At 35.9% G+C, this 21,668-nt stretch overlaps 2 protein-coding genes, 1 long non-coding RNA gene and 1 pseudogene across 4 annotated transcripts in view; all 4 read left to right on the top strand.

Annotated features, from left to right (window-relative positions):
• The window catches only part of LOC107655043 (uncharacterized), a 7,464-nt gene extending 5,804 nt beyond the window's left edge, over positions 1-1,660 (top strand). The window contains exon 3 of the long non-coding RNA XR_001630385.1: positions 1,163-1,660. This is a non-coding gene — a long non-coding RNA (uncharacterized LOC107655043). The remainder of the gene's footprint in view (positions 1-1,162) is intronic.
• Positions 1,661-1,770: 110 nt separating this feature from the next.
• On the top strand, positions 1,771-6,778 carry LOC107655042 (purine nucleoside phosphorylase-like). Its single transcript, XM_016442437.1, has 6 exons — positions 1,771-2,212; positions 2,516-2,679; positions 3,251-3,354; positions 4,449-4,624; positions 4,722-4,912; positions 6,190-6,778. The coding sequence occupies exons 1-6, from the start codon at positions 2,190-2,192 to the stop codon at positions 6,405-6,407; spliced, it is 876 nt and encodes a 291-aa protein (XP_016297923.1). The 5' UTR covers positions 1,771-2,189; the 3' UTR covers positions 6,408-6,778.
• Positions 6,779-7,380: 602 nt separating this feature from the next.
• On the top strand, positions 7,381-11,811 carry LOC107655030 (uncharacterized protein C20orf96-like; annotated as a pseudogene).
• Positions 11,812-13,531: 1,720 nt separating this feature from the next.
• The window catches only part of LOC107655086 (GTP-binding protein REM 1-like), a 12,360-nt gene continuing 4,223 nt past the window's right edge, over positions 13,532-21,668 (top strand). Inside the window, exons 1-4 of one of the 2 annotated variants that reach the window (XM_016442503.1) lie at positions 13,532-13,858; positions 15,808-16,154; positions 18,729-18,811; positions 20,302-20,509. In XM_016442503.1, coding sequence (XP_016297989.1) covers positions 15,827-16,154; positions 18,729-18,811; positions 20,302-20,509 — 619 coding nt within the window. In that variant the 5' untranslated portion in view covers positions 13,532-13,858; positions 15,808-15,826. The other variant, XM_016442504.1, reaches the window with a different exon arrangement.

Here is a 21,668-nt window from a genome sequence, read left to right as displayed (position 1 = left end):
TGTTTCGTTGTGAAAGCGAAACTACTTTGTTTGGTCTTCCAAAAGAGGACACGACTACAAATCAGTGGTTAAGTTGTATTTACAACACTGTTCCAGAACAGTTCAACCCAAATATTCAGATGTGTGCTGCGCATTTTATGGAGGACTGTTTCCTGATCCTGGAAGAGTAGACTACAATGCCTGTTCTGACTCACAAACTGTAAGTACGTTTTCATTTAAAGGATTTGCCACTGATGATTCAAACACGAGTTTTGAACAGTGTAGAGTAGCGCTTATTTGTCATTTCTCCGATCACAAATGCAGACATGGTTTTATGTTTACGCGGCGCAATGCAACGCAATGCGTAAAAAGACAGTATAAGTCATTATAATCCGTAATTATGTCCCCACTGGATGCAACAAATGCCTCGTTTGTAATGGATTTTCATGTTTTTGAATCGTCGCTCCGGCCAGACAGGGCATCACAATATGGTGAGGGGCGTAACATTTCCGTCACACGCTTGAGGTATTCGGCCAATCACAACGCACTGGATAGCTGGCCAATCAGAGCACACCTCGCTTTTCAGAACGATGAGCTTTGTAAATATTGACGCGTTTCAGAAAGGCGGGGCATAGAGAAGAAACAATAATGTACAGTATGTGGAAAATAATGTGTTTTTTAACTTTAAACCGCATAAACACATTTCATTACACCAAATACACAAAATAATGTTCTTTTTAGCAGCATCATATGACCCCTTTAAAAGTGCTAAATTTTAGGTTATTTCACTGCCTGATGAATGAGCTCCTTTATTACATGGCTCTCTGGAATACTTGGTTCTGATTGGTCAATCACTGCATTCCACAGACAAATATTTTTCTGTAATGACCGTTAAACTGTATAATTAACCGCTGTGCCAGGCAACTGATCTCCTACACAGCTGTGTTAGTTTCACATATCTTGAATATTCTAAAACTTGATTCAATATTCCAAGTGCATTTATTTATGTACTTATTCATGTTATTCATTTATTTGGTAAGTAGTCATATAATAAGCAAGAAAAATACACCCATGTGTGTTACACCCATGTGAATCTGTGTTTATTTTGTCATAATGACCTTCAGATTGTACATTATATAAGTTCAAATGATTGCTGTGTTTTCTGATTTTTTTTGTCTTTCAGATGCTGATTCTAAAAGTGAAGAATGTGTGGGAAAGTGGTGTATCAGCGTTTGATTTCGGTCTAGGGCAATTCTATGCACACCAATGAGAAGCAGGGTCAACCACTGTGTGAAATACATTACACTTAATAATAGTAATGTCTAGAGAAGTGAAGTTGCATTATACATATGAAATGTTTTTTCAAACTTTGGAGTCTGCATCTAAAAGTAGAAAATTGCTTGCAATCAGACAAATCTTGTGAGGTCCCCAAATTAAATTTTTTCTGGTCCCGTGCTTTGGATTTGGTTTGGAGTCTGCACCTCTGGTAATGGGCCTCACATGTTACCGATCCTGTGGCAGAACTCGAGTTCGACCCATTGGCAGATCTAATACTGCATGCTGGAACTATACACACTTTTTGAGCTGCATTAAGCGGGCCTAATTGTACATGTAAATTCTGCATTAAACTTTTATTGAAAAGTAAGAATACTGATCATCTATTTCAGCATACATTAGAAAATACAACTAGGAAACAAATGCAGAAGGAAATTAATGTGTCAAATTTATCTATAGTCACATGTTGATCTTGTTTTGTTATTCATTTCTGCTTTCTTCCCAATTGATGATTTCTGGTCTTATGATTGATTCTGTCCAAAAAAAAAACTTCCCTTGTGAACAGTTAAATTTGCCATGCATTCACAGGCAAAAACATTCTGTAAGTACACTGAAGGAAAAAAAATCTCTACTGATATGAGTGCCAGATATTCTTATGTGGTAGGTTTTAAAACCTTACATCCCCCAAATCTGATTGAAAGTTTTGCTTGCATCTGATATTTAAACCCAGACACACCTACAAATTACAAAACATTTCATTAGGCATGACTAAACTATAATACTGAGTTGTAACCAATCAGAGCATTTGTGTGTGTTAGTGAGGTCAGGCATTGGGTTTACTTAAATGGAGAGGGCTGCTCTCATTCACACACTGCTAAAATCCAGGATCACTCTTCAGTTGAAAACGTTCTTCAAGACGAACACACAACACTAACATGCATAGTAAAGATCAAATCTGGTAAGTTTTCTTTCCATCTTAAGGTTGAAAATATATCTTAGGATTGTGTGTACGAAGGAAAATAGCATACATAACTACTTTTTGTCAAAAATGTAAAGTTTAGCTCTGTTAAATGTTGGATATTGTATGACATTTTATCGTATAAAACATGATTCTGGTTAAGCAAAGGGGTATTTGCCATTTTTAATCAATAATGCCAATATAATACTTTTTAATAGTCACAATAGACCTGAAATGGAACAGTCAGGGATATAATAAGTCAGGCTTTTAGTTTAATAAAGATTTTTCTTTTCTCATCACCAGCCATGAGGACTATCAGAGAACTGCAGACTGGCTGCTGTCCCAGACACAACACAGACCAAAAGTAGCCATCATCTGCGGCTCTGGACTGGGAATGCTGGCAGATGCGCTCAAATGCCAAGACTCTTTCAAATACTCTGACATCCCTGGCTTTCCTCAGAGCACAGGTAAGATGCAGCTCAGAGCATGCAACTGAGCTGAAAAACACACACCCGGAGCAGTGGGCAGCCATTTATGCTGCGGCACCCGGGGAGCAGTTGGGGGTTCAATGCCTTGCTCAAGGGCACCTCAGTCATGGTATTGAAGGTGGAAGAGAGTGCTGTACATTCACTCCCCCCACCTACAATTCCTGCCGGACTTGAGACTCGAACTCGCAACCTTTGGGTTATGAGTCCGACTCTAACCATTAGGCCACGACTTCCCCCAAAGTATTAAGACAAAAGTATTAGCTAAAAATGTTATATCGTGCTAGCTCGTTACACTGTTAAACGTTTAGCCTGCAGAAATCGAGGATTTTAGTTTAAATGGTGCCTTAAATTTTAAAGTGACAAAATTACAGCTAGCAGATTCATTGCACCATTTTTGATTAAATTAGTGAGAAAGAAAATTAAGTTGAAACTTGAATAATGTTGGCATTATTATGATGTTAAATGGATGGAAACAAAATTCTAAAAACATTTTTGTAGTGTGTTATGTTGTATGTAGTAATGCTTGTGTGTGTTGTGTGTATTGAAACAGTGAAGGGTCATGCTGGAAGGCTGGTTTTTGGAGAGCTCAAAGGGAAGACCTGCGTGTGCATGCAGGGCCGATTCCACATGTATGAGGGACACTCACTAAGCAAGGTTTGATCTTTTTAAAACAGTGGCACTAAATCCTACACTTCTTTTCCATAAATTATTGTTCAAATTTATGCTGTAGATGTTTTATTGTTTTGGAAAAAGTCTCTTATGTTCACCAAAGCTGTGTTTATTTGATCAAAAATACAGTAGAAACAGTATTGTGAAATATTATTACAATTTGAAATAACTATTTTTCTATTTTAATATATTGTAACATTTATTTCTGTTATACAAAACTGAATTTCAGCAGCCATTACTCCAGTCTTAAGTGTCACATGATCCTTTAGAAATGATTCTAATATGCTGATTTGATGCTCAAGAAATATTGCTTATTTTTATTATTATTATCAATGCTAAAAGCAGTAATGCTACAACTTTGTATATGTTTTACTATCACTTTTAATCATTTTAATGTGAATAAAAGTACTCTTTTTAACAATTTTCACTTCAGTTCATCTTGGTAAGTTTGTATATTTCTTGAACTAACTTATTTTAATGTCCCATCAAGCTTTAGTTGCATAATGGCTCGGGATAATACAAAATGTGTATCTTGATAGTTTCATCATGTCACAAATGCATTCCAAAAGTGACTCCAAAACACTGTTCTATTTATGCTGTGTCATTCTGCAGTCTAGAATGATGATAGAATAAGGAGATTTTTTTCTTTTTGGATGCCCGCACAGTATATTCACTCCAGCCTGGTCATGCTGATTTGAGTCACATGCTGTAATCAGAGCACAATGAACTATTCAGTGAAACTTTTTATTCTTTATTTATTCATCCTCTTTCTAGCTTGTACTTATTTGAACAATGTCTAAGAACTTGGTATTACAACCACTTCCTGTGTCTGTTTGCCTCTTTAAGAAGAATCGCTTTATGTATCCCCCAATTGTAAGTCGCTTTGGATAAAAGCGTCTGCTAAATGACTAAATGTAAATGTAAATGTAACTTTTGTGTGGTTTATATAAGACAGGGTTAGATTAAAATGGCTTATTGGAGGTATCTCTGTACAGTACACCCGCAAGCTTTTAAAAGTTAATTACAAAGGTACTGGATGTTGAAAATGGATTGACAGAATTTGCACTTGTGTTCCTCAGGTCACTTTTCCAGTAAGAGTGTTCAAGCTACTGGGTGTCGAAACCTTGATGGTCACTAATGCTGCAGGGTCATTAGCGGACAGTTATAACTGTGGTGATATTATGATCATACGTGACCACATTAACTTCCCTGGACTTGCTGGACTGAACCCGCTCAGTGGCCCTAATGATGATAAGTGAGTATCAATGTACATGTTGAAGTGAGTTAAGAAAGCGTTCATTCATTAGAATCACCAGTACAAGGAATGTAATCATTTATCTGCTGCTGTCAAGGTTTGGTCCTCGATTTCCACCCATGTCTGGGGTTTATGACAAAAGCCTACGGAAGATGGCGTTCGACATCTGTAAGAGCATGGGCGTCTCTCAGTATGTCCAAGAAGGCGTCTACTGCATGGTGGGAGGACCCAACTTTGAGAGCATAGCTGAGGCCGGCCTTCTGCACAAACTGGGAGTGGATGCAGTTGGTAAGCTGGTGTCTCGGTTAGGAAAATCAATACAATTCGTAACTAATCCAAATCTGTAAATTGCTTTTCACTTTGACTGATGATGTAAATTAGCAACAACTTCACCTAAAGAGATGGTTCACCCAAAAATGAAAATTGTCATAATTTACTCAACCTTTGGTTGTTCCAAACCTATGTGAGTTTCTTTCTTCTGTTGAGCACAAAAGAAGATATTTTGAAGAACAATCAGTTGCTGGTAGCCGTTGACTTCCATAGTATGGAAAAAAAACAAAAACATATTGAAGTCAGTTGCTACCAGAATTTATACAGTTATTATAATAACATTCTATTGTATATAGTCAGTTGATTTATTTCATATATTGAGATTGACTAATGGTTACATTATATTACATTATAAAAATTTTAGTGTTTTAATAAATGTAAAAATAGAGATAATTAGCATGCACAATGAAATATCCAATATCGATTGTTGGCAATGAATTATAATAATATAATATTGACTTTATAACCAATATATCATGCATCCCTAGTTTTTGTTTTTATTTTTCATGTTTTAATGTCCCTGAAAGTACTGAATATCAGGTCATTTCACTGCCTGATGAATGAGCTCCTCTATTACACGTCTCTCTGGAATACTTGGTTCTGATTGGTCGGTCACTGCATTCAACAGACTCATATTTTTCTGTAATGACCGTTAAACTGTACAATTGGCCGCTGTGCCGGGCATCTGATTTCCTGCACAGCTGTGTTAGTTTCACATTTCTTGTATCACTCTGTGACATTATAGGTTTATATCATAGTCATAATAGAATTTTTGGTCACACACTTTATTTTAAGGTCCAATTCTTGCTATTAACAAGCCATTAACTATGACTTTTGCCTCAATAAACTCCTAATTTGCTGCTTATTAATAATTAGAAAGGTAGTTGTTAAGTTTAGGTTTTTAGGGATGTAGAATATGGTCATGCAGAATATGTGCTTACATGCTTTATCAGTACTAATAAACAGCCAATATGTTAATAATATGCATGCTAATTAGCAACTAGTTAATATTGGTCCCTATATACATAATAGAATAATTTCTTAAACTTAAATCAATATTCCAAGTGCATTTATATTTGTAGTTGTTAAGTAGCCATATAATAAGCCAGTAGGCCATTTTGGCCTAATTGCTATGTTAATACACACCTGTGTATTGTATAGAAATAGTAAGTCATATTGTTATATTGTCATAATTATGCATTTATTTTAAATTTATGTCTGTCTTGCCTTTAAAGGAATGAGTACCGCACCAGAAGTGTTGGTCGCCAGTCATTGTGGCATGAGGGTCTTTGGTCTCTCCCTCATCACTAACAAAGTGGTGAAAAGCTATGAGGACAATGAGTCTGTCAGTCATGAAGCTGTGCTGGAAGTGAGCAAAATGCGCTCGGAGACGCTGCAGGCGCTCGTCACAGAGCTCATCAGCCGCATGGACATCAACAACAACACGGCGTGATGTCATCAACACTGGAACTGCCAATCAAAACCTCATCCAGGAAAATCTGCAGATATACTATGATCATGTTTTCTGTTTCTTTATACTTTTCAATGCAATTACAGAGCATCTGTTTCAATAACACATTTTAAATATTTAAATGTTAAAATGTTACTATTTGCAGTGATCCAAAATATGATCTAGTTTGATGGTGCCATAACAACAAACTTAAAACACTGGGCTATTCCATATGTTATTCATTAAATGTTAGTCTTTTTTGTGCTGTGAAGGCTGTATATGCATTTGTATATTGATGATTTCATAATATTAATCCCACCTTTTTTATGCAGAAAAAAATATGCAATGCTGTTCATTATACAAAGTAATATAATTCCCAAGCTTTGGATAAAAGCGTCTGCTAAATGACTAAATAAATAAAAAATATGTTAACGATAAAGTTGGATATTTGAATCATTCTTATGCTATTTATAATACATTTTATATTCACTGTTTGCGTTGTAAATGTGCCACTAAATATAGACCTGTTTGTATAACCTTCTCTTCTATAAACATGCATCTTATCTATAATGCAGAAATGTCAGCAATTAAAGTGTAGGCTATTTCGAAAAGAAGTATATTGTAAATCATTTCCATTACAACATCATAAAAGTTTTTATTTATGTATTTAGAGAGGGTTAAAAAATAGACAATACAAACCCATTAATTAAACATTAATTTCCCATTCAATAAAAAAAAGAGCAGTAAGCCTAGTGTGTTTTTACAGATGACAGGGGAAAATGTAATAATAACAAAAGTGGAATTTTGACAAGAATTGGGAGATTTCACAACTGAATTCTTTATACACTCAATTTTGCTACAATCACATAGAATATATAGGGATTTATAGAAGTTCATAAATACATGCTCTTTACTGTTAGGCCACATAATGATAATAGTACAGCGCAGTTTTGCGCATGCTTAGTATGTCCACTAGATGGCAGCAGAAGTACGCTGTACCAGGCGTGTTTCTCCGGTTGCTATGGCAAACATGTGAAATGTTGGAACTGTCGGTAAATTTGATGTCGACGGCTCTGAAGAAGAAAACAGCATGGCAGGTCAAGATATGCATAACTTTAATTCCGTGGTATGACTGACTCTGTTATGGTAATGTATTGTAATGTTAATGTAGTGGTCTGGCATTTTTTGGCATAATGAAAAGGTTTGCAGTACACACCCCCATTTATTCTTTCATGTATGAGTAGCCTATTGCTTTCTGTAAAGTAATACAGCTGCAGGTAGACTAAAAACTTTCAACTTACATATCTGTCTTTATGAATTCTTTTGTAATCTCTGCTTTATGAACAGGGAAATCTCAATCTCATGTCCACAATGATTTCACAAACACTCCTCAAATTCCCTTCAAGAAGGACGGCTGAAAAAGTGGAACAGGACCAGGTCACCTCAAAGACGAAATACAACATCAAAGAACTGATGGTGTGTACAGTAGTATAAAGAAGGAAAGCAGACTTTAATAGTTCACTTGTGCTTAGTTTGGTGTATATGCCATGTCAACGGCTGCAATCTGTTGTAGTTACTCATCAAATCCAGGAAAGAAGCAATAAAAGACCTGGAGGAGCTCTGTGAACAGCTTCAAGAGAGGAACCTGCAGATGGCCAGAAACATAATGGATACGGACAGAAGCTCATTCGCCAGAACCAATGAACTACTCATCCAGACAGAGCAAAAGAGGGTGAGAGAAATTGTATCACATCTTTAGATCCTACCGTACACATTGTGCACTGAACTCAAACCTTTTCAAAATTTTGCAAGTATTGAATATCCCTAACCAGTCAAACATGATCTTTTATGTTCTTAACTGCAGCAACAAATTTCAGCTGAGTTCATCTGATAAATGTAGGTTTGCAGAAGCAGTTGGATCTGCTAAAAGCGAAGGTGGTAGAGGCTCAGAAAGAGCTCCGCAGACTGAAGACATACAAAGATATGGAGTTCCCAGTCAAGGCTTTGCAGATTGCAGACATGGAAAGAAAGCTGGACAGACTGAAAGAGATGCAGCAGGTAAAATATGAGCAGGACTTATTGCTGGATGACTGAGTAAAAAGTAATCAAAGTTATATCCAGGAAAATCTTTTATTTATAAAAAAAAAAAAAACACGTGGTTCCAGCTCCCATAAGAACACTTCAGTGTGCAATAACATTGTAGTGTATTTGCCCCCTTTATAATTGACAGAAAGAGCAAGAAGATTTGAATCTGTTTTTTAAGAAAGAAATGGTCAATTTGGAGAGACGCCAGTGCCAAAGAGAACAAGATGTGCTGTCTGCTGTTGTTGAGGTAAAGAAGCTCTTCTGTGTTGATTTTTAGATTTATGTTATTTTAAATGGAGATCATTTTGTACTTCCGGAGCATCATTAAAAAAATGTGTTTATGGTTTGATTTTCAGAAACATGCTTCCCACATCCCTCCCATTGTCAAACTGATGGCCTCACAGAACGATACAATGAGGGAAGAGATTCATAAACAGAAAAAGGTAGTTATTTTTTATTTAAAAGTATACATTAAAGTTTATTATTGAATATTAAAGTGGAATGGATATTTTAAAATACTACATTTATTTTCATTGTAAATTTAAATTACTGTATATTTTTTTAAGTTGATAATGGAGATTGAGCGAAAGAATGAAGAGCTAAGGAAGAGTATTCAGGAACTGCAACTATCAAGACCAAAAAACATCAGGAGAGAGATCTTTCCAGATGTTTTCCTGAAATCAGACAAGTAAGTGAATGAGGACATTAAGTTATTGAGGCAAACAGCTTCTTTATCACAAACAGCTCTTCAGCTGAAGCATTCCCAAGTTATACAATAATTGCAGTTGCAGAGAAACATTCTCACAAAATTGGCCACTTGAAAGGAAGTTCAACAAACCCCTCGAAATGTCTAACAGTGTTAGTATGACCCGACCCCTCCCATAAACAGATATAGAACAGCAACACTTAGAGAACTTCACTTTCAAGAGCCTTCTCAAACATACTGACAGCACACAGCCCATGAGAATTTAACTTCCAATATGAGATAAGATGCTCATTTAATGCATTGAGAAACAATTTAAAGAAATAGTTCACCTGAAAATGAAAATTCTGGCATTATTTAGTCAGTCATCATGTTGTTCCAAGCCTGTAAGACTTCCTTGCAAAAGAAGAAATTCTAAAGGAAGTCGCAACTGTTTTTGTCCATTTAAAGGGGTCATATGATGTTGCTAAAAATAACATTTGGTGTATTTGGTGTAATGAAATGTGCTTGACATTAAAACCCATTATAAACGAGACATTTGTTGCATCCAGTGGGGGCATAATTACTGATTATATAGACTTATTCTGTCTTTTTACGCATTGCATCGCGCCGCGTAAACATAAAACCATGTCCTTGTTCAAAATAAATTGCTAAAGAGGTTTTGAAGCCAGTAGACTTTATTGATCAAACAACAAAGCCGAGTTACGGTTTGCAAAGGTAACTCCAGAATGTCTTTTCTACACAGATATATATATATATGCCTGGAGCTGGTTACATAATTCCATATATGTATTGTTGTATTTTTAGACAGGTGTTTCTTACCATATATAGAATGATCAATAGCTGTCATGTATATTTCTAGGTCTTGAACAGATTCTTTCCATATATGCAGGGTCTTCAAGTTTTAAATAGTTCACTCAGTTCTTTCACTGCAGCTTTTAACCCACAGTTTTTAACCCACTACACATAGTCTCTTTAAATAATAATTGTAGAATAATGTCATCTTATCTATAGGCATAATTATATGTATTATATTGAATTAATTTTATAAAGAATATCTCTTTGGATTTGAGACTTTAGTCTTTGCAACTTTACAGATCTTCTTTATGCACCAAGAGCTTGTAACTCTCTAAAGAGAAAGAAAAAATTTAAATAGCATCATATGACCCCTTTAAAGACAATAGGGTTCCAAACCAAATTAGACCCCTTGACTTTCATTGTATAAAGTAAAAAAAAAAAACACACACAGACATTTTTCAAAATACCTTCTTTTTTGTTCTTCATAACAAAATCATGGTTCGTTTCCTAAAAGCATCATTAGCCTATGGTTGCAAGTTTCGTCATTACTAAGATTTGAGTGTACAGTACAGTAGTCATCAGGATCTCCACCACTTTCGTTTGACGTCATTAATAACACTCCTATGTTGTTGAAATAATTTGGGCCATATTGGAAATGACATGAGAGTAAGTAAAAGATGGCTGAATTTTCATTTTTGGGTGAATGACCATGCAAATTTGTATGATAAGCAACATGTTCACTAACCCATTAAGCTTTTTTGGAGATTGGAGTGGAGCGTTGTGAATCAGATACTGTAAACTAGAGGAAAAAGTACCCTATCTACTTTCAAACAAATGCTTGGTTTGGAAAAAGCATTGAGCTGTTGGAGATGGTGTTATATTACACAGTTTTGGAAAAGACTCCAAAGGCCATCTTAAAGATAAATGAAGAACAAGAGATTGCTGTGCATTCATGGAATCCCTGGCACCCATTAAAGGTTAATGAAGGTTTCACATTTCCCAACAGTCTGTTCCAAAACAGCATGTCATTTTCCTCTCCATGACAATTGGTCATATCTCCAAAACAATCGGACACTTTATTCCAAGGTCCCGCGAGTGCATGCACAACCTCTTGCCACCCATGGGAGCTGTTATTATCACAGATAAGATTTATTCATATGGACCTTCGGTCTGTAAGTGTTTTGCCCTAGAGGACAAAGAACGTGGAAAACAAGCAAAAAAACATTCACTGTGTTCACATATCATGTCACACTGAGCACCAAGTTATAAAGGTTTCCATTAAATGGAGATAATGATAAACAGATCTGGGATTTCCTGCTTCGCTCGTGACAGAGACGTGGCTTTAGTATCTGCAGATGTACTGAGCCCCAGCAGAGAAAGTTCTCATGTTTCCTGTCTTAAACAAACTGTCTCAGGCTGTGGTGACCATGTTTAAGGGCAGATGTCCTGTAAGGAGTCCTCCTGATTTACATGATATTTGCACCAAAAAAATGAAGATTCTGTCATGATTTGTCATTCCAAACCTGTATGAATTTATTCTGTGGAACATGAAAGAAGTATTTTTTTGTCCATTGTCCATAGTTTTGGACCCTATTGACATTCATTGTATGGGCAAAAACCGTTCTTCTGAATATCTTCATTTGGTTTGCAGCAACATGAGGGAGAGTAAATGACTACATTTTCATTTTTGGGTGAACTATCCCTTTAAGGTCATATAATGGCTGTATACAGTTACTGTCACTGTGTTTTCTGTATTTTAGGTGTACTCCAGATATGGACGTCCATCTCAATGTACCCCAAGTGGATTTGCTCCCTGTGTAGCCTTGTGCTGAAGGCATTACCTTTTTGAGTCTTTCCTTGAGCTGCTATATATTACTGACGAAAATCAATGAAGCCACTTCATTAAATCATTTTACTCAGTCAAACAATTGTACAAATCTTCTTTTCTTTATTTGTCTTTGCTTTCAGTTTGTTTTATAGGCTTTATCATCTCTTTTTTTTTCTAAAAACACAATATATTGCACTCTAGTGCAAATGCCATGATTTACTGATGTGCTTTTAGACATGCAACTGCATACATGTATTTTTGTGTTTCACAAACTAAGCTGCATATGTTAAATGGCCACTTTTATTTGGTAAGTAGTAACAAAATACCTCTTTAAAAGCCAGACTTTTTATATTAGCATACCTACAATAGTCTCATTGCAAATATACTAACATTCAGACATTTTTGAAAGAAGCCTCTTGTGCTCACCAAGGCCATATATTTGATCTAAAATACAGTAAAAAGTAAAAAAATATATATATATATTGTGAAATATTACCATTTAAAAGTAATTTAAAACTGTTTTCTGTTTTAATAATGTTTCAAAATGTAATTTATTCCTGTGCTGCCAAAATTGAATTTTCAGCAAACATTACTCCAGTCTTAAGTGTCACAATAAAATACTGTGTGTACACATATATATGTTGTACATTTTAAGACTTTGCCATACATCACTGTTCAAAAGTTTGGGGTCAGTAAGATTTTTTTTTAATTCTTTTTATTGATTGATTGATTGATTGAAAGACATTTAGTACTTTATCCAGCAAGGATACAATAAACTGATCAGAAGTTACAGTAAAGACATTTATAATGTAATTATAATACAGGGTGTATTATAACATTTTTCACAGTACTTTGTATTGTTTGCAAAGCACATAAAAATGCAATTGCAGCTTAAATTTTTGCAGAAGATGCTCATAATCGGTCCATGTTCCCATGTCGGAGGACCGCAATGTTGAAGTTTGGAACCAGTCAGCAAGCAAATGTTATTGCAGTTAATGACACTTTAAAGTGTCAATCCTCCAAGTACAGTATATGTGCTTCATTTTATGACAATATATGACTCCATTTACCTTGCAAATGGGGCATTTCAAAGCCATTTTGCAAACTATGAAACAGTAGTTTTGTGACATTGATGTAATTGACCAAAGTGTGGGAACAAGTCTTGCTCTGTGAACAGTTATGGATTTCAGCACCCCAGTGTATGGGCGACTGGTTTGATTACTTTTGCTGTTTCATTTGGAAAAGATTCAGTTGAGCCTCAGAGAATTAAAAATTCCTGGTAAAAAAAAAAACAACAATAGCGAGATCTAAGCAGGGGATAACTCTTATTTCCTCTATTTCACTGTTGCAATGATTCTGAGCTCTTTTTTTCCCATGTGTATTCGGTGCTGGAATGCTTTTTTCCAATAAATAAAACTTATTTTAGAAGCAAAAATACTAAACAGATGCAATAAAATTGCAACATTCATTATCCAATTGCATAAGCACCAAGAAAAGAAACAGCTGTGGATGTTTTTTCTCTAAAGAAAAATAAATGCAATGTGTGTGGTTTTGCATTGCATGATTGCCCAGTGCCCAGTGATGACATCATTAAATCAAGATGCGTTTTACATCAAAGCAGCAGGACTAATGAGAACCTCCTGATAACATATCAGCTCAGCTCAGCTTTAAGCAGGAAATGACAGACCATGGACGACGTCATGGGGATGGAGTGGGACGGTGCTACAAAGGCACATTATAACATTTCGTGGCCCTGGATGATGTTGAAAGACGCTCAACGAGGACCCACGAGACTTAAAGTTGAGGGCCCATTCGTTGAGCTGTGTTTACGGATCATGTGAGTAACATAAACAGAAAGCAGGTTTCTGAGCTCGAGCTGAGTTGGCAACAGGAGCCCACCTGTGTTTAATCACAAAGACACGATATATGCAACTTCACACCGATCCAGCTCTGAGGGCTGACGCTCGAAGTCTACAAGTGGAAGGATGAACTGAGAAGTCGCGCTTGGGACTCCTAAAACTTGCTTGTGGTGAGATAAAGGTGAGTGAAAGGTCACAGATGTGAACTCGCCGATGTTTTTCCTTCCTTGCGCGCGGTGCGGGTGAGATGAGACGAGACCGTGACAGACAGCGCGGGAGATTGAGAGAAATGCTTCATTCCGCTCTTCAATTTTTAAAAGCGTTGTGGAACTCGCGGGGCTGTTGCTATGACTGCAGCGGTGTAGTATTCCCCTGCAGCCGGTACATCGAACTCCACTAAGCGCAAACTGATTGATTCACTACCAATAGCTTCAAACTTCATTCTGCGGCTTGATGAGAACCTGTATGCGTTAAAACGTTCTTTTACGGACATGTTTGTGAGTACACTTCACTTTCTCAAGATGTTTTTGTAGGAATATGTCTAATTTGTTGTTCAGCTGTCTTGTTATTAATGCATGAAATATGATCAAATGCATGAAATATGATCAAATGCATGAATATGCAGAGGACACCGGGGCTAGTTGTCACAAAGATTTCAGCAACTATAATGTTTAGAGTAAGAAGTCCAAATAGACAAATGCATGTTTTTCGCTCTCAGTGGTTTCGTGTCAAACACTAGTTCACTTAAAGGCACAATATGTAAGATTTTTTTATTAAAATATCCAAAAACCACTAGAACAGTGTTATATATTTTGCTGACTTGTGTACTTACACTATCCCAAATGTTTCGAAGAATGTTTAAATCCAGAGAAATAAGCAATTTTAACTAGTGACACGGAGCGTGTCCATAGTGTCATTGTGTCGCCTGCCAATGACGTCATACAACCTTGATTTCCGGTTTTTTTTTGTAGAAAGCATGGAAACACCAAAGACGCTTTAATATGTTATGCGTTTTATTAGACAGGTGACGACCGCACAGAGTAGCATAATAACAGAACTTTCAAATGTATCTAGTATGATAAAACAGCGCTGTTTTTCCCCCCACATACGCACAACCGGAAGGAGCGGAAGTGGTCGACTGTGGCATAATAAAAGCTCCGCTGCTTTCGAGGTGTGTGTCGTGCTAGTTCAGTGGCCTCGTTTCGCTTTGACGGCTGTCAGCCTCACCCTGCTTCATTCTACTACGTTAATAAATCATTAGCTCATCCATGAACATGATTTCTGCCCACGTCCCGTCGGATTGCATCGGCTGTGGGGATGAAGACCACAACTCCCATGATTCCACACTCAGTCACGGCGTCGTCAAACTACGCCGTTGCCTCTTTGTTTATTTTTAATACGTGCCCCCTAGCGGTGAAAATTACATATTGTGCCTTTAATTAGAATAATTACGTTAAACTTAAACTAGCATTTTTCCTAGTAAACAAGTGAACACAAAACCACAGTGGCATATATTAACACAAGAGAAAATTTACATTTTGTTCTTAGAATGGGGCAAGTTGTCACATGTTTTAAATGTCATACATGCATACAGTTGACACATTTCTTTTTTTTTCAAATCCAACAGTATATTAAGTATTATAGCTATTATTACAATGTAATAACTATTTTAATAGTTATAAATATTAGCTGTATTTATGTGTAGGCATACCGAAATTGACTTAAATAAAAAATAAACCAAATATTCATTGGAATAAAAAGTGTTACAACTAGCCCCGGTCTCTTCGGTGCTACCAGTTACAAAGTTTACACGTTTTTATGTTTCTAATGATTTAAATATCCAATGCTCAAAATTATTTATGTAAACACATATAAACAGTGCATGAGGTCTTTACAAAATTTGTAAAGAAATCAGCATTACATTTTTTAACTAGATAATAAAGCAGAAGCAGTCAGCAAGTGACTCCTAAAAAAGCATCTCAGGATGCACCTCAAGAAGGTTTTTTTACTAGTTGTGTATGATGTATATGCAGTGAATCAAGACTATTCGACAGTATTGCATTAACTACAGGGTAATTGTAACAAAATATGCTCATACTGTTTGTTTTCCTGGCACTTTTTTTTGTTCAGGCATATCTATGCTTATAAGATGACACTCAACACACAGAAAGAGGGAAAGGAACCGCTGAGGAGAAGAGCGAGTACTCCCATCCCCTCCTCTCGTCAAGGAGGCAAGGGAGAAAGAGACCCATCTGCTGACCCCTATCACCCTCCGCTTGCCCAATCAGCCTCGTACCACCCCGGAGACAAGAGCATCCACTCACGGGCCAACTGGTCTTCAGACTCAGAGTCGGACAGCTCTGGAGCCGAGTGTCTTTATCGCGTGGTTTTGTTGGGGGATCACGGCGTGGGGAAGTCAATCCTTGCAAACATTTTTGCTGGAATACAAGAAAAGGATGCCCACAAACACATTGGAGGTATAAAATCCAAAATATATTATGGCTTTTGTGGATATTTGTTCATTTCTACGTTTCAGATCAGTTGAGTTGATTCAGTTGATTCATTCTGTTCGGTTCAGTCAACTGAATGTTATTGTTTAACAGTAAATATAGCATTGCTACACTACTGCAAAAACTCATGGCATTGTAGGGTCTAAAATAACCTTGACTAAACTGTTAGGTCTGCCTGATTGATTGCACTCTCAAATTGTCACGTGTCAAGATTGATCCTGAAACATTAATTGTATGGTAATATTGATTAATGCATCGGTCAGAGCAAACAGTACATACAGTACATTGATTTGCAGCTGTTATCTAGAGCATTGTTACCTGTTTTATTCCTTTAAGCACAGATTTTAAACTTTGCAGCAATTAAAACATTATATTTTTGTACTATAAATGTAGAATCATTTCACTTTATTTTGCTGAAATATGGTCATTACTTATAACCGGACAGCACATGACTGATTTAAAGTCAGAACCATTGGGTGGTCTGTCCCATTTGTCCAGTCCTGTCCATCTTTGGTGTTCCAAAGGTGTGAGACAAATCAGACAATCCATTTTGACTGACACGAAACTGGTCCATCAAAGACCTATGTATAAACCTACCAGTTTAAATTGGCTTAAATATTAAGCACACAGATTTATGTGTCTCCCTAATGCACTGAACTATGCAAAATGCCTTTATCAAAGCAGTAAATGAGCGTCTGTGAGTGGCCATCTGTTGACTTACATGTTGTTTTTTGTCTAACAGCATATGACCTTATGTCTCGGCTGTGTTGGCTTTGACCTGAGCAGAACATTATCCTGTAAATAATCATGTCATTGACAGACTGATGTGTGTATATTGATTCTTGTATCAGTGGAGACATATTAGTTGGCTACACTTCTGCATGCTAAATAAAAGCGTTTTTTTATATTTTTAAATCTCCTTTATGCATTTAGATGAATGATTTTACTGTTTTTGGAAAATCTTCTATGCTTACCAAGGGTTCATTAAGAGTGTGAAATATTATTACAGTTGAAAATGTTTTCCAATTGAATGTATTTTAAAATGGAATTTATTCCTGTGATGGCAAAGCTGAATTTTCAGCAGCCGTTACTCCAGTCTACAGTGTCATTCTTCAGAAATCATTCTAATATTCTGATATTTGTGCTCAAGAAACATTTCACATTATAATCAATGTTTAAAAAACTGCTCAATATGTGTGTTTTTCAGGATTATTTAATGAATGAAATGAAAGTTCAAAAGTATTAGTAAAAAAATCCTCAAAAACGATAGATAGATAGATAGATAGATAGATAGATAGATAGACAGAGTATTAAAAAGATCAAAATGGTGCTATCATATTTGTAAAGATGAAATGTGCACTGGCCTCCTAGGCAGTTGAGGACACTCTTCTCTGTAGGGCATGTCTGGATTATATTTTAGATTTGGTCTTAACATTTAGATGTTAGCTGACATGAGGCATTGAAGTTGATTAAGAACACTGTTATTCTTTATCGTGAATTCACATGTTTCATGGCCAAGTTTGTCCTTAAGTGCTATATATCTTGTAGAGGTCTCGAAAAGTGACATAGAGTAAATGTGGAAACTGGAAAAATGAGACAAGGTCAGTATCAACCTAGACTGGAGCAAAGTGTGTTTTAACTTCTTGTCAAACTAGCTACGCGATCAGTTTATCAGACACGGCTCAGTGATCTTTCCACTCTTCCACTTCACATGCATTTTTCACACTCGTTATTGTAATAAAGCACTGTTCAAATGTATCAGATTAAAAGCAGCAAAAATGTTGTTTTTTAACAGTTTGGTCAATTCCTGATAAAGTAAATATCTTAAATATTGCTTTTTAAAGTAAAACATTACTTTAAAAAGCAATAATATAATATAATTTCCTAATACATTGTGCACACACTTAAATCTATAATTTCCAAGAAAATGTTTATATATTTAAAAAAAAATGTGTTTCAAGGTAAAAGGTATGTTTTTGGGAAGTCTCATCAGGGGTAATTTATGTTGTTGATGTTGTTGTTTTTTTTAGTTTTTAATGTAATATTTTTTTCTGCTTGTTGGTTGGGTCACATGTCTTTGATTTGTTGACAAAAGTTTTATTTATTAATATGCAGTGAAATGCTTTTATAAACTTTTATAGCTAAAAACACACATTTAAATAGTAGATTATGCCAAATTACTTGAAGTTAAAGTTTTCTTTTTAATAATTTTATAATAAGTCTATTTCTTTATTATTAAATCTTTATTGTGACTTTGTCTGCCACAAAATAAATAAAATTAATTTAATTGTTAATGTTAATGCAGAAATTAAAAACATGAGCAATATAGAATAGATGAGCTTAAGTTTAATTGATTTATTTATTTATTTAAGTATTTTGAGTAAATTAATAGATAGGACTAGATAAAAAATGAGTGTCAGTGTCATTGACCTAGTTGTTTGTAGCATCTATCCTTACATGGCAATGCTGTTTTGGATGTCAGATTGATGTCATTGATGTTTTGTGCCCAATCAACTGAAAGTAGTGTGCATGTTTCTATAGAGGATACATATGAGAGAACCCTCACGGTCGATGGGGAGGAGACGACCCTAGTTGTGATGGACACATGGGAAACAGAAAAACAGGTATGCAAACATCATACATTAATGTCTCAACATATTCGCCTCAGTAACCTATTCGTTGAATTACCGAATGTAAATAAAGGAAAATCTGAAGGCATGTGGTCTTCAGGGGGTTGCTTGTGTCTTGCCAGCCACGAGTCTGTGCTTTGCAGACACAAGTCTCACCTACAGGGCCACAATGCCCTTTGTGCAGTGCTGTGGAAAAAACATGGCCACTTGCTGCCAGTGGCTAAACACCATTGAGCGATGCCCTGCAGTGAGCAAGCATGCAACATACAGCTGGCCCTTGCTGCTGACCACACAGCCAAGTACACTGATCACTCTGGGGCCTAATTACACCGCTATCGATGACTCTCCTCTGTGAGGTCTGTCTGGCAACAAGGCTTTTCTGGTCTCAAGAATTGTTTACAGAGATAAATTATTCAGTACTTACAGATTACAGGGGGTACGTATACAGGGTCTTACAATGCACAACTTTTTTCGTGACACACAGCTTTCGGTTGTTTGTTGTTCACCTCTCAGTACATGCACAATTGTTTAAAGGGATAGTTCGTCCTAAAACAAAAACTGTCATTATTTAGTTACCCTCATGTCATTCCAAACCTCTTTGACTTGCTTTTTTCTGTAAAATTTTTGAAGAACATCCTGGCCATTTTTTCCTTGTATAAGGAATGAGGACTACAAAATGACAACAAAAAGCAACATGAAAGTATAGTACAAGTGCCCTGACTATTCAAAAGATTTAAAAAAAAAAAAAAATATTTTTTTAAAGAATCGCTTATGCTCACCAAGTCTGCATTTATTTGATTAAAATTACAGTAAAAACAGTAATATTGTGAAATATTATTACAATTTAAAGTAATTGTCTTCAATTGTAATATATTTTAAAAAATGTAAAATGTATTCCTGTGATGCAAAGCTACATTTTCAGCATCCATTACTCCAGTCTTTAGTGTCACATGATCCTGCAGAAATCATTCTAATCTGCTGATTTGGTGCTAAAGAAGGGTATTATTATCATAAGAAGTTCTTATGATCATTGAAAAAGTTATGCAGCTTTTTTTGGGGGGGGGGGGCATATATGAACTTTTATAACATTATAAAAGTCTTTACTGTTGTTTTCGATCAATTTAATGCATCCTTGCTGAACAAAAGTATTTAAAAAAAGTACTGACCCCAAACCTTTAGCATTGTTACTACATCGTTTACTACATTTACTAATTTACTACATCGTTAGTGTAGAAAATATGACGTGAGTATGGACTACTATTATGATACTTTTGTTTTTGAAGCTTGAAAACCTTGTGATTGTTTTGAAAAAAAAAAAGAATAATTTCTTCAGTAAAAATATCTTGTGTTTGTCACTTATTTGTGTTTCATTAAAGAAAGAAAGTTAAGGTTTTTTTTAACTACATGAGGTTGAGTAAACAATGAATTTACATTTTTTGTAAAGTATTCCTTTAAAATGTTTAACTACTTTTTTTATGCCCAAGGAGGAAGATGAGAAGTGGGTGCAGGATTACTGCATGCAGGTGGGCAATGCTTACATCATCGTTTACTCCATCACCGACCGCAGCAGCTTTGAGAGCGCATCGGAGTTACGAATCCAGTTGCGTCGCATCCGGCAGGCTGAAAACATTCCCATCATCCTTGTGGGCAACAAAAGTGACTTAGTGCGATCTCGAGAGGTGGCAGTGGAAGGTGAGAAGAGTTTTGATTTGTATCATTCCCATAGACAGATCATAGTGGGATGTTATACACTACCATTAAAAGTTTGGTTCGGTATAAGGAAAGATTTTAATGAAAGAATTTGAAGAAATTTGATCATTTTTAGATAAAAAATGACATTTATAATGTTACAAAAGATTTCTATTTCAAATAAATGCTATTCTTTCTATTCATCGAAGAATCCTGAATAAAATGTGTCACTGTTTCCAAAAAAATGTTAAGCATCACAAGTGTTTTCACATTGATAATAATAAGAAATGTTTCTTGAGCACCAAATCAGCATATTAGAATTATTTTTTAAGGATCATGTGACACTGAAGACTGGAGTAATTCAGCTTTGCCATCACAGGAATTAATTACATTTTAATATACTGAAATAGAAAAGTTCATTTAAATTCTAATAATATTGCTCAATATTACTGTTTTGGTGTATTTTTAAAGGGGTCATATGACGATGCCCCGCCTTTCTGAAACGCGTCGATTTTTACAAAGCTCATCGGTCTGAAAAGCGAGGTGTGCTCTGATTGGCCAGCTATCTAGTGCGTTATGATTGGCCGAATTCCTCAAGTGTGTGACGGAAATGTTACGCCCCTTACTAGGTTCAGGAAACTTTGCTCCGTAAAATGCGCTGCACACACTCGAATATTTGAGTTGTAAATTGTAAATACAACTTAACCACTGGAAGGCAAAGTAAAAAACAAAAGTAGTTTGGCTTTCGCAACAAAACACACAGCGTCTCCACGACATGGCAAAGGCAGCAACAATACTGCAGCGAGAATAAAAGTTACGCCTTTTTTCTTTGCGTATACATTTGGGCGGTGTTATGCAAATCTTCCCACACAGTGACGTAGACATGTGGGGGCGTGTTTAAACGAGGCATTTTAGGTAGGCGTGGCTGAGCGTTCACTTTTATAAAGAATATCTCTTTGGGTTTGAGACTTTAATCTTTGCGACTTTACGGATCTTCTGTATGCACGAACAGCTTTTAAAGGGGTCATATGATGCTATTTCAATTTTTTCTTTCTCTTTGGAGTGTTACAAGCTCTTGGTGCATAAAGAAGATCTGTAAAGTTGCAAAGACTAAAGTCTCAAATCCAAAGAGATATTCTTTATAAAAGTTAAGACTTGTCCA

This window comes from Sinocyclocheilus anshuiensis, unplaced genomic scaffold, assembly GCF_001515605.1.
Source record: "Sinocyclocheilus anshuiensis isolate Anshui unplaced genomic scaffold, SAMN03320099.WGS_v1.1 scaffold1072, whole genome shotgun sequence".
In the NCBI taxonomy this organism is placed as follows: domain Eukaryota; kingdom Metazoa; phylum Chordata; class Actinopteri; order Cypriniformes; family Cyprinidae; genus Sinocyclocheilus; species Sinocyclocheilus anshuiensis.
Note: the sequence above shows the minus strand (reverse complement) of the source record. Positions and strands in the feature narration are given on the sequence as shown.

Bases quoted from the DNA above. Each gene is read 5' to 3' on its own strand.
- LOC107655042 (XM_016442437.1), top strand. From the start codon at position 2,190: ATGCATAGTAAAGATCAAATCTG. The intron at 4,625-4,721 runs GTGAGTATCAAT...GCTGCTGTCAAG, and splicing joins AGTGGCCCTAATGATGATAA to GTTTGGTCCTCGATTTCCAC. The intron at 4,913-6,189 runs GTAAGCTGGTGT...TTGCCTTTAAAG, and splicing joins ACTGGGAGTGGATGCAGTTG to GAATGAGTACCGCACCAGAA.